The 13,701-nt window shown below is 36.8% G+C and overlaps 1 protein-coding gene across 1 annotated transcript; it reads right to left on the bottom strand.

Annotated features, from left to right (window-relative positions):
* Positions 1 to 397: 397 nt before the first annotated feature.
* On the bottom strand, positions 398 to 11,927 carry LOC111610341. Its single transcript, XM_023344095.1, has 5 exons — positions 10,085 to 11,927; positions 6,201 to 6,377; positions 4,240 to 4,449; positions 2,601 to 2,814; positions 398 to 1,875 (listed from the first exon to the last, which is right to left on the bottom strand). Exons 1-5 carry the CDS (start codon positions 10,568 to 10,570, stop codon positions 1,697 to 1,699), a joined length of 1,266 nt encoding a protein of 421 aa, XP_023199863.1. The 5' UTR covers positions 10,571 to 11,927; the 3' UTR covers positions 398 to 1,696.
* Between the last annotated feature and the right edge of the window lie 1,774 nt (positions 11,928 to 13,701).

Below are 13,701 nucleotides of genomic sequence, written 5' to 3'. Positions count from 1 at the left end.
ATTTAATCTGTATCATTAACGTAAAAGGACATAAATTAACCAAATTTTGTTTTATTTTACAATTTAGCTATAAATGTAAATTTCTTAATCACTGTTTATCCTTAAGTTTAAATTTTTCATATAGTATTAAATCTTAATCTGTTGAATTTTAAAAGAATCCACCTGCCGCAGAAGCCTTTAAACCTACCTTATCCATAAATACCAAACATTTTTGTTCATGCTCATTTGTAAATTTCCTGTAGGACTGCACTTAGAAGAGCAAGGTTTTTTTTTTGTTCTGCTTCTTTTCATAAAATAAACATAGAAAGTACTTCCTGTTCATTTTTAATTTAAGTACAGGTAGGCGAGGATGTATTGTGCAAGATAAAACACATGCATTTGTATTTTAATATTTCATTTGCAGATATTACAGATGTTTTATATAAGACCTTTCTGGTCAAGCTGACAATTTAAAGCAGTTTACACCTCAGCCACTTTTACATTCACACACACACACACATCAGTAGAAGTTAAGTGTGTTTCCCCGGGGAACATCAACTTGTGACAGGATGAAACTGGAACAGAACCCATTGAGCCACAGTCCAATCATAGCAAACAAGAAATAAGGGAAGCTCAAGAAAACATAAAAATGGTGAGTATGGATATATAACTGAAACAGTTCTGGAAATGTTTTTCATAGTTATTCTTGTTTTTATTTTTATGTCTATTCTAAAAACGTCCATGCTTTACAATAAATTGTAATATGTTTTTCAGAGTGCCCTTGTATTCTAGAGCATCTTTAGGTAAAAGTTGAATGAATATGCATTATGAATCACTTTTTCACGTCATGCATCATAATTACACGTACATGGATTCCTACTGGACCCATCTGATTTCTATTTTAAGGATAAAAAAGATAAATAGATGTAGCACTTAATCCACTGAGTTCATCATCAGTTTTATTGGCACTTCTACTACATCATCATCATTGAGACATTTCACATCATCTGGATGAAAATATGCACAAAAGAAATCACAATATGGCCACATTGTCTCTGTCCATATAAAATATGTACAAGTAAAAAAAAGACATCGTGTGAAATGAGTAAAACCATTATGTCGCCTTATCAGCAGCCAAAAACACAGATACAAAGGAGGCAATGAAAACCCCGAGTGGAACAGCTGCTGCCTTACATCATCTGATCTAGCATATGTTTTTTGTTTTTTAAATCATTGTTAATTATAGCCCTAACATTTCTCACTCTGTGCTGAAGATGCTTCAACACAGTCTGTTATTCTCCAGCAGCTCTTGTGCACAACTGTCAATTAACTGGAAATCAAGTCAATGGATTGTCTAATTAAAGGAGGGAAAATAGAGGAAAATAATCCACAGTGGTGTAGCTTCAGTTAATTCCAACTATTTTAGAGCAGAACATCTTTTCTATACAGACCACAGAAAATATTTTGTTGCAGCTTTATGATTGTCCTTGGTTTCCTGAATATAATTTTAGCATTTCTCATTTTCATCAACTTCATATGTTGCCTGTAAATCAGAAAAAGGTTACCAATTTTTTCAATTATTTTTCTGATCAGTCTCTTTAAGCTCAGTCTGAAATGAAATCATTAACACTGTGCAGGCTTCAGGCCTCGTCTTCACGTTCTGATCCACTTCTGTCCACTGGGTGGCACTTATTACACAGCAGGATCTTCTGCCTCCTCATTCATACATTGACTCAGTCAGACCTGTCTGCTTGAAGGTCTCTGCCACCTGTTTGGAGTACTTCATCTTAGCTGACAGGGCCTCTAAAATATCATTCTGGTCCACAGCAGTGGCTGTCCGATAAATGAAGGTCCCCACTGACTCAAGGCCTCGCATTCCCAGATTAACCCCAAACCCTGGAGGATGAATCAGAGAAATTTGAAAATATAAATTGCAGACATTAAGACAGCTGATTTATCTCAACACATATTTGGGTAAAGAAGTGATGCTTTTCTCAGAGAAATACTTAAATTTTACACAATGTGGAGAAGCAAATCTCCAATTGTCAAACATAAATGTATTTGTAATGGGCTGAAAAATAAAACATCTGTCATGGCCAAGCAAAATGTAACATTTTTAAAAAAAGTAAAACTCATAAAATAAACCATATATCTGAATTTCAAAAAATGCATTTGTTCTAAAACAACCAATTTAGCCTTCAATTTTCATTAATCATTTATTCAGTTTCAGTTCATTTCCTTTCTTGTCTAATTCTGTCACTGTTATGTTCAGACTATTATTTAACTTGTCTTTTCTTCTCTCTTTTGTTATTTATTAAGAGCAGAAGTGATGGAGATGTACAATTCAAACACAACATCTGTAAAGAGGCATACAAATAAAAGTACTTTTAAATTATCAAGATTAAAAAACATAATCTTAATGACGGAGATGCATCTATAAACGATAAATATGTGATAATTATACTTGGAAAATATTTTATTTATTTATAGTTTATCTGTGGATAAATAGATATTTTTGTAAAACAAAAAGACATGAAAGTATGAATGGAAAATAAAAAACATCCGCTCTAGAGAGGATGAATTGAAGCAAAATAGTTCACATTAATATCTTGGCTTTGTACCTGTGTCGAAGTTGAGGACGCGTGCCGCTTCGCCTTCCACAATGACGGCAACGTTTTCTCCTTCTATGTAGGCGGCACTGATCCGTCTGTGTGACAACTGTATCTCAAAGAGTCGGCGGCTGCACTGCATGTGGTGAAGCGTCACATCGTTGAGACGAGGTTCAATGTCTGTCTTGTAGGCATTGAAGGATTCATGGAAAATGTTCTTCATGATCTGACCAATAAAACAAAGGCAGTAATAAATATGTTAATCTTTGAAAACTTAAAAATAGTTGTGATTAGTGGTCCACTAATCCGTCTTTTATATTGATATATTTGGAGATTACTTTGAGCTGAAAACTCTATTCAAATGTGATCCCTGACAAAAAGGTAAAAATAATGCAACATTTGAATTTAAATTTGCAATAATTGAAATTACCCTTAGGAGATGATCTAAAGTATTTATAATTGCTGTGAATTTGTTCATTAATGTGTGCATTGTCCTTATGTTCTATTAATACATTTCAATAAATCTGCAAAACACACACAAAAAATGCCAGGGAACATTTGAATTAACAATATACAAAAATACGTTTGGAAGCTTCCTCTTGGAAGTCCCAAAAGTCAAAATTGCTAAATTGTGAATTCATTTAGCAATGAATAAAAAAATGCATTCCTAAAAAATGTTCACAAGACAGCATCTTAAAAGTTAAAAAATACTGTTTTAGATTTATTTATTTTTATTATGTTTGTGTAGTCATTTTAGGTACACATATACTGAGAGACCTTAAAATTACAAAAGAAGACAAAAAAAAATCAGAGATATCCTTGTTGCATCACTAACTTTGGAAGACAAATATCCCATACTTGGGCATTTTCTTACCAAACTCTGATTACTTCAATGTTAAATGGTAGGTTCAGTATATTGTGTAAACATGCATCCAGCTATTACTCAGCTGAAGGAGTTAAATCATTTCTTCTCGAAGATGACTGCTGTTTTCTTCTTGCTCCAGATCACCAAACAGACAGACCTTTTGCCCTGTCATAGCTTCTAACACTTGCTGATGCGCAGTTATTAGTGTGCAGCTGATCTGACCGTTAGTCACCCTCTTCATTTTTATTAAAGAAAAATAAATGCGTCTGGTGACTGTGCCTTTGAATCAGCTTCACAGCATCTGTGGGTTTTGAATGACAAGTCTCTCTTCTCTCTATTTTCTCTGTTCAACTCTGCTCTTCTTCGACCCATACTTATGAAGCCAACTGTTACCAAGTAACAGTGCATTTGAATGGCCACCCACATAGCAACAAGAGCTCCATGGTCGGTCTTGCTATGTACCTGAGTGAACTACCACTGCTCTGTGTGACGCAGCTGCAGGCTATGCATGATCAAAGGACCTTGACTGGACAATCAAGTGGCTTTAAAAAAAAAAAATCCCCACAGTAATGTAGGTGTACCAACTAAGAACATTCTTCTCTACTTATTCAACTATATGCGGCTCTTTTTGCTAGATGAATACACATTAGTAACCCATGTAAACAGAATACCGAGACTCAATCAAAACAAGTGAATCAAAGTACATTTTTTCAAAAAAAAAGCTGAGAATGAATCTTAAATGCCATACTATGTCTTCACAACAGCATACAGAAACAGAAGTCTTACCAAGGAGTTTGCAGTCTGTCTGAGGTAGCGAACCATTTTGGTGTCAGAAGTGGGACAGGCGAGGGCCATGTAGCGGTTTCTGAAGGTGCCATAGATCTTCAGGTGGAAGCCAGACTTGGCTGTCGGGTTTTTGTGCTCTCGGAGAGCCTCCACTCCATAAGCAGACAGGTCAAAATAGAGACTGTGTGCACGTATCTCAGGTGTGGGCACCTACACGTAGTAAAACAGGTAATTGATTCATCTTATTCATATCAATTCAAGCCCATAAACTGCAGTCCGAGCAAAACAAACGCATTTGAAAATCATCACCTCTGTCTGCAGGCCTGCTGTCTCTTCAGAAGAGATTAAAAATAGCTCACTTTTTATTCAGCAGTTCAACCTTGTAGCTTGTAGCTTCTCATTTTCCCTCAAGAGAAAATTGATAAATTTTCTTTTCAGTGACATAAACAGCAGAGAGGCATAAAGCAGCTTTTAGAGCAGCCACTGGAGATAGAGAGGAAGGGGAATGGGAACTGGGTGGCTATGGGGGAATGGACAGTAAGGAGGACCAGGTCATATCCTGGGAGGACAATTCAATCACTACAGGAAGCAGCCAGAGAGAACAGCCAATAAAAGGCAGCCACACAGCCAGTAAGGCGGACGTGATATGAATGGTTATGGTTACATAAAAACAACAAGAGACACTTGCTTGTGTTTGCGTGTTAGTCACATTTTAGCCTGGAGCGTTTGACCTGAACCTGTTTATTTCCACAATGAAAATAATCCTACTCTTCTGTTGTCACTGTGGATGATCTATCATTAACTGAAATATAATTTGAACAATTAGCTTTCATTGACATCAGTCATCTGATGATTCAGACGGTTAAACTCTTGTTGAACTCCTAATTGTTATTCTTTTTCTTCCACTTTAATATACATAATGTTTGGTTGTCGGATTACCGTCACAATACTTCCACATTACTTGCTCCATATCTATAACTTGCCCAAGTCTTAAGAGACAGGGTCATTTAGATCCCACATTTTTTACTTTGTGCGTGGTCCAGTGGGGCCTCACTGACCCTGTGTGCGCTTTTACAGGTTGTGTTTTTTTTTAAGAGCAAGTCACCCAATTCTTGTCATTACTGGCAATGGACTAAAGTTTTTCTCTATTTTTTCCAAACTGACCGAAAAAAAAATTTTCAAACTAGATGCTTTTCTTTTTTTGTGATTTTAGTTTTGTGATTTATTTTTTTGGCTCATGAGACAGAACAGTTTGCACACTGCTGGTTCAGATCCTGCTTTAGAATGTTTTTCTCAATTGGATTCTTATCTGGATCTAAATCCAATTGAGAATCGATAAGATACAAAAATTGATGTTCACAGAAGCTCTCAATCTAATATGACTAAGCTGGAGGTATTTTGCAAAAAGAAATGGGCTAAAATGTCAATCTCTAGATGTATTTCAGATTAGCACCGATGCGTGCCACAGTTTCCAGTTACATTGTTTGGTCAGATCATTAACATGAGGAAGGCAAATAAAGCTGCCTTCTTTGTAGCAGGGTTTATTATTGACAAAAACAAGAACATAATATTTATTGGTTCATAGTACATGTGGTAAAATGCACGCATACAATTTTCTTTCTCAGTGTGAAGATTTTATGAGAATTTAACTGTTTCCATTAACATTGTGTGGGGAGGAGGGAATTAGGCAATTTCCTGCTTACGTCGTGTTTTTCATCACTTTTATTTCAAAGATAATCCCTATGTTTTCACAGTTTCCTATGCTTTACTGTTGTTGGGTTTGAACATTTATACAATTTGTAAGCACTGACATATCTAGAGGATTTATTTAGCACCATTGATCCCCTGTTTCCACAACAGGTCAGTTCAGTCCACCACTTGATATTGGAAAAGCTGAAATCAGCGGGTGGACAGACTGATGGATGTCTATGAAAAACAAAACCCAGAGTGTGGCTGCTGACCTGTCTCTGGTCTGATCTTTCTATGGTGGCATTAGCTCCGTAGGCGTGGCAGGACTCCACAATGTAGTCAGAGCTGATTCCTAAAACAGAGCAGGAGTCTCCGCACGATCCGTCAGCCACCACGATGACTCGAGGCCAGTCATTGTGCGGAATCCGCTGCAGGTATTCTTCCGTAAACTAAAACACAGAATATGTCCATGATGATATACAAATATATGATACATATACATATACAAATATGATATACAAAGAGTCCAAACTGGGCTCTTTTTAAAAACAATTTATTAAATTACAATTAATTAAATTGTCTTTTACATTCACTCAGTTTACATTAATGTAGTAATGGAATTGTTTATATATGTTATATATACAGTATATATACAGTATATATACTGTATATATATATATATATATATATATATATATATATATATATATATATATATATATATATATATATATATATATATATATATATATATATATATATATATATAACATTGTAGTGTAGCAAGAAAAAAACGCAAAAACAAGGATTTTGTAAACAATGTTTTCACAGCATTGTAAGAGGAAAGTGAATGTTTTTCCAGACACAAACCAATTAGATGATAGAAAAAAAACTACTAATTCCAAGATGCTAGATAATATCACCCATTTATGGGAACAAACAATTAGATGACACTGAAAAATCATAGTTAAATAAAATGCAGCATGTTAAAATTACACACATAAATCAATATTTTACTTAAGGAAAATGTATTTTCCTTTTCTATGCATTATAGGCGATATTTATACTGTGTCTGGTGGTTTGTTTACATTTCCTCCCCCTTAGCTTGTCTAACGGATATGACTTCGCTTGTTGTGCTATCTGTTCATCTGCAGGAGGAAGCAAGTGGATTTTAATTTAATATATCAGTGAAAGCTATTTATATGAGACATATTGGTTGAGCTTGTCCTAAAAACAGAACATCCTTTGAACTGAGAGATTTATTTATTTTCTCTGGTGAATGTTTGCAACCTCTCACCAGCTTCTTTGCTGTGTTAAGGAGGAAAAAGAGGCAGCCAAATGAAGTTGGAGGACAGCCAGCCAGGCTGGGAGAGAGAATAAAAAGGTTGTGGAGGGACTTTAATAGCGTACATCCAAAGAGATCTATGTCTAATCTGTTTAGACCACATTGAACAGGTAATTTAAAAGACCCCCGCCCCCAACATATTCTCAGACCTTTGAAGCATTTGCTGGGAGGGTAAAAGTATCTGTCATCAAGCCCACTGTCTTGTCTAATCAAGACGAAATGGCCGGGTTGGCAGTAGCTCTGAAAGAAGCCGCAGATTGCTGTGACCGAAAGCCCTGCTGACCTTGTCCTCCATCTTTCAAAGGTCACTGAGTCACAAGAAAGGGATGAGAGCAAACGCTGAAATAAAAAGGAAAATCTACAGGCCAAAGCCAGAGAGAAAACTAAGATTCAGCATGATTACTCTTTTTTTTTGGGACACATTCAAAGTTAAAAAGGGTGATAAAATAAGACCAATAGTAAATGTCAAGTTAAAATAAGGTGTACTGGAAACATGCAAAATGGAAGATTGATTGACCTTTTCACATTGTGTAAGGTTGCAACCAGAAATTTCAGTCTTTTGAGGTACATCACATGAGGATGGAGGGGATGACGTATTCAGAATGATGTGCAGAAATAGTTCTCCAGGAAGCACAGAGGTTTACACGTACCATATTCTTTTCTGTTTTAGTCTCACCTGGCCAGACCCTTTTTTGTCCACATATTTTACACAACTTGTGACAAATTTTCAATGAGACATCTGGGTTTTTAACAATCACTTTGTTCTTACCACCATTTCATAAAGGCCCAATTTCATAGCTGTCCTGTCAATTCTTCCAACCTCCTGCTTTTCCCGACAGCTGCTCCAGTTGTGCCATTTCTTAGAACATTTATTGTCTTAATTACACTTTATGAAATGTTCAGAACGTGGTATAATGTTCCAGAACATGGTAGCCGGTGTGTTCTTTCGTTTTCATGATGCTGTTTTTTTTCCGTTTCTCTAACAAACATTTAAGACCTTCACAGAGCATTGGACTTTATACTGAAATTACTGTGTGAATCACACACATGCAACTATTTAGATAACTTGAAATATATTAGAGTAAAAAGGGATGATTAGAAATAAATGCCACATTATTTTGCTTTGTATTTGTAAATAACTGAAAATCATTAATCCCTTTCTTTCCACTTTGCAATTAAGCTTTGCTTTTTGCTTGTCCATCACATAAAATCCCCATAAAAATACTCTAAAGTTGTTGTAAGCTTTCTTGTGAAAAATGTAGGGGTCTAAATACTGTTTTAACAATTGTAACATGTGAAGGTTATTTTAAGGCAGGCCAAAAATAGTCGCTGCACCCGTAATAATTGCTGCTGTCTCTGAGCAATTACAGCTTCTCTAACAGTTTTTATCTCAGGTGGCTACCTGAGCTGCAGCTGTAAGTGTCTTGTTATTTCATCATTATACTGTATTGAAAGCTGAAGCAGAGCTGAAAAATGCCGTAATTTCAGCAGCCAGAACACACTGAGCAATTTGATTTGGATGCACGAGAAAATAATCTTCTGTTGGAAAATAAATCCTTTGGAATCAAAATAGGATTACATTCGAAATCCACTTGTTTGATGCCGTAAAGTGTCGGGGTGGAGACTTGTTTAAGCTAATTCTGTCATTTGCTTTTCACTGACCTACTAAATGTTCAAAAGGGTTGTTTTTAGGTCAGTTTATATAACGTGATTTCAGCTGAGTGGATTCTTCCAGTTTAGGATTACAGTGGAGTGCAAGAAAGAGATTTGCTCAGGGCCTGGTTTGTCCGGTGTGAATTTGAGAAACTGATCAATCGGAAGACAACGTTTACCATGACAACTTACGTACAAGCAACTAAAAAGAAGTTTTTGGAGAAGAAAACATGTCAGAGTTGTAGAGGGATTTAAGTCGATATCAGCTTTGTTCTGCCTGGATCAAGAGCCTGAGGATGCTGTTTCCACTGAGAGCCCTTATGGAGGGAGAATCACTTAAGTTTTGTTACTGACAAAGTAAACCACAATTGACTTGGTGTATATTTCCAGGAGGACTATATTGGTGAGTTTTAACTTAAACTGACACAAGGATGGGAAAGAAAACTGAATTTAGGCAATGAAGCTTATGTAGCCATTTGTTTAATTTTTTTTCTTTACATTTTAGTCAATATATATGTGTATTATTTATACATGTTCCACAGCTTGAGGCACAATTGGTCAAATTCCAATCAGTTTTCAAAATGAAGTTAATTAATTTACATAAGTTCTAATTTTATTGTTAATCTGATATGTCTCTGTATTATTAAAACATAAAACAAATCAGTTTCTTATTTATTATACATCTTCACTGAAATTAAGTATTTATACTTGGAAATCTGACTGTAGCATTTTGTAGTGTCGGTAAACAGGCTAAAGATACAAATTAAAATTAATGCTTTAGACAACCCCTCTTTTTGGCTACAAGTTTTATGACTTAAATTTTCTCAAGTGATACATTTACACCTAAACACCCAGTAGCAGCCCTACCATTCCCTGCTGGAACCATGGTTATTCTCAATGGTTATGAGAATAATTCTGAATCCTAAACTTTAATTAAAATTTGGACAAATACAAACCATGTTTAAATAATGTAACTTTTAGTGAAAGCGAACTAATATGCTTTTTGATGGTGATTATAACTTTATTTCTAATATTTAAATCACTCAAATTCATTTTACAGTGGAGTTTATATTTTTTCTCAATATTAATTTACTTAAATCACATTGTTTTTGCGTATGCTTGAGTCTAACTTAAAAAAAATAAATTTAAAAAAGCAACCTTAGTTCCCAGCTGCACTTTGATCTCCACCTTCTGCTTCTTCTGCTCCAGGATGCTCAGCAGATACTCCTGAAACACGCCTATTCTAGTGAAGAAGTGCTCATTGTGCCAGCAGCCCTCCATGTTATCAAAGTCCACTCCGAGTCCCAGTAGAAACTTCACACTGCGAGGATCCAGGGCGATCTGCTGGGGCCGGCAGAGCAGCGCGGTCCGGTACCTCTCGTCCAGCACGGTCAGCTTCAGCACCTTCCCGGAGCGGACAGCGACCAGCGCCGCCGTCAGCCCTACGGGACCCGAGCCCACGACGAGCACCGAGATCCGTGCACGCCATTGCCTGAAGCCGTCGAGGCTGACTTTCACCACCACGTACAGGGCCACTACCACCAAAGTGCTGAGAGCCGTGTCGAAGGCGAGAGCTCCGTACTTTTCCTCGGCGGTTTCCCCGATTCCACCAACTCCAGCGTTTTCTGGCTGCAACCCGCTCATATCGCAGGGAGGGAAAAACGGGTTGACTGGGGGGATTCCAGGTCTTTTCAGATGACTAACCAGCCGTCCATATTAAGGCATTCATTGTAAGAGAAGAGATGACTTTGCATCCGTGCACACTCAACCCGAGCGGCCGCGGCTCTAACACAGACCTCCTCTCAGCTGTGCAGCATGACTTCCTCCGTCTGCCTCGCTCCCTTTCTCTCTCCTAGGCATTAAAGTCTGCGTCCAGGGAGCGTCAGCAGGAAAAAGAAATGTTCTTTTTTTTTTTCCTGAAGGTGCCCGGACTTTAGAAAGGGAGCTTAAACCATGCTGTGGGCACGCACATGACGCTGACTGGTGTGCTCTGACTTTACTCTGTGGGAAATTATTGATTTACTTGTTACTAAAACAAGAGAGCCCAGATCGGACTCGCTTTCTCTAAGACAGACACATGCTCTTACTGGGAACCTAAAAAAAAGAAGTTCAAATGCCTTAAATGTTTGAGTGGGAAACTTCAAAATCTTATCTGTCTTTTGTGTTACATATATCTTGTGTAGCTGCAAAAACGCATACAAATCTTTGAAGCAAGTCTAGTAAAACATATGTTCCTGTAACCTGGCTGTATAGGTATACCCATAAGCTAATATGTCATTTTATGATTTCAGCATTTTGTCTTTGTGGTAGCTGCTTTAGAATGTGACATCTTGAACTGGCTACATTTGCCCATTCTATCTTGTGAAAGTTCTCAAAATGATCAGATTTTGAGGTTTTTTAGTTCAGACCTCTGTGTTGGCTATTCCAAAAATATCTTCACAGTTGGGACAGTCTTTACATTCATCTTTCCTTCTATCCTGACTAGTCTGCCAGTTCCTGCTTCTCCAAAACATCCCCATAGCATGATGCTTCCACCACCATGCTTCATTATAGAAACGGTATTGGCATGGTGATGCCATGTACCTCCAAACATGATGTTTCTAATGATCTCCGGACTCCAGATGGGGCGCCATGTGCCTTATACAGTATATTAAGGATTTTCTTTTTTCGTCTAGTCGTTTTACACTTTGTGTGTAGAATTTTGAGAAAAGAGATTAATTTAATACAATCGGAAATAAGGCAGTAACACAGGAAAATGTGGGAAAAAGTGAAGCGCTGTGAATACTTTCATGATGCACTATAACTCATGTCAAGCTATTAAATGATGTATCTACTTGTCGTTTCTAATTCTTTTAAACTGTGATGTACAAACGTTTTATATCCACTGTAACTTTAATACAGCAGCAACATCACAAAAAGACAGTATCCTCAAACATATTTCAGCTTTTTGGTATTTCTGAATTTTTAGTGTTCACTGAGTTTGTCTCAAATTACTGGTGAATGAATAAAAAAAGGATATGTTGATAACTATGGTGACAGGCTTGGACAAACATCTCGCCCTTCTTTCATTTCTCCTGGATCCATCTGCGTCATATAGATTTCCATTTCATTCCATCCCTGTTAATCATTGTCAGCATCTAATCCTGCCTGCAGCCTTAGCACCGTTTTCTCTTTTCATTTACCTTCACTTTCGTCTCCTCTTATTTCAAGAAGCTGTGACAATGAAGACATGTCACCATGGTGACAGCTAAAAGACGAGGCCAAATTTGTATGAAGAGATTTTTCCTACCCCTTGAGGTGTGGCTGTTAAGAACATTGACACACTGCGGTTAATGCATCATCAGTCATATATTTGCTTTACTTTTTATATCCGTCTTTATCCACTTTGGTACTTGGGCATTTCTGTGGACAACCCTTGTGAGGGCCTCATTAAAAATATTATCCAAATTCACACTTTAAAATGTTAATCATGGTAATTATTTTAAAAAAATCTGGTCTCTCTCTAGTGACTTTCCTTGACCTGTAAGCTCTGCTAATACATTTTATATTTCGAAGGTGCGTATGAACCTGAATACAAGTCAAAGTGTTTACACAGGTGTATTTGTTTCTGACTGGAAAGGGCTTGGTTTTATAAATCCATTTACATTGCCAATGATCCGAATAGGAAGCGAGGGTGAGATAGACAAAGAAGGGAGGCATGCTGGTGTGACACACTACACCTCCACCAGTAATTGGTTTTCACCTCCACTCAGGTGCCTGGCAACTATCACACTGCCTGGTCATTTGACATGAAAAGAGCAGTGAAGCTCTAATTGCAGTTTTTTTGTAAAAAAAAAAAAAAAAAAAAAACCCTGCTAGCAGGCAGACTAATGAGGCTTTTTCAGAAAACATTAACAAACGTTAACATGTGTATTGATAGTTCACATCAATACACATGATGTGAAATATGGTTAAGGGGTAATTTAATACCACTAATGATCAACATGCTAACATAAACTGTTTTTAATTCAAGTAAAATGATGTTTATTAATTTGAAATACAACATGAATGCCTAACACAATCTCATCTAAAGATTGGTTAATTTGTAAAGCATCTGAATGAACTTACAGAAAACAATTAAATCAGCATGTTTATCTCTTATTTCCCATCATGACATATGCAGTTGCATGATAATTACTGAGAAAATGTCACAAATCCTGAGGATTTGAATTTAAGTGCATCAAGAAGATCCCTAACACAGCTTCCTGTGCCTGAACAAAAAAAAAGATCAGAGAGCAGGTTTGGATCAGTCTGCCCCCATCTCAGTTCCAGAAGGGTTTGGTACAGACCTGAGGTCATCAGACACACACACACAAAAAAATACTAAACTCTCACAACATAATGAATACAAACCCTCTTTGTCCGTTTTGTTCACATCAACCCAGAGGGCCACAGGCAACAGACCAGGTCTAGACCTCCAATTAGTTCTGGAGAGGGTTTGTTTTTTTTATCCCTTAATAATGTGACCAAATTGGATTAAATAGAAAATGGCAATATAAAGACAGTAAGGTGAAACAGTGAGCTGAGTTTCAATGATACACAAAAGCACATTCAGAAATAATATGTACCAATTTTATTATTTCCCAACATCAGTAGGTTTAAAATCAAACCTAACTGGATGTTAATGACCCCAAACACACATCAAAAGTGGCGTTTGAAGAGGTAAAGACAGTTAAAAAATGCTTTTGGAAAACCCTGACCTGAACTTAATTTGCTTTATCTATGCTTTAAAGCCT

Source organism: Xiphophorus maculatus, chromosome 2 (assembly GCF_002775205.1).
Source record: "Xiphophorus maculatus strain JP 163 A chromosome 2, X_maculatus-5.0-male, whole genome shotgun sequence".
NCBI classification, from domain to species: domain Eukaryota; kingdom Metazoa; phylum Chordata; class Actinopteri; order Cyprinodontiformes; family Poeciliidae; genus Xiphophorus; species Xiphophorus maculatus.
The sequence above is the reverse complement of the archived record's forward strand: the minus strand, read 5'-3'. Positions and strand labels throughout refer to the sequence as shown.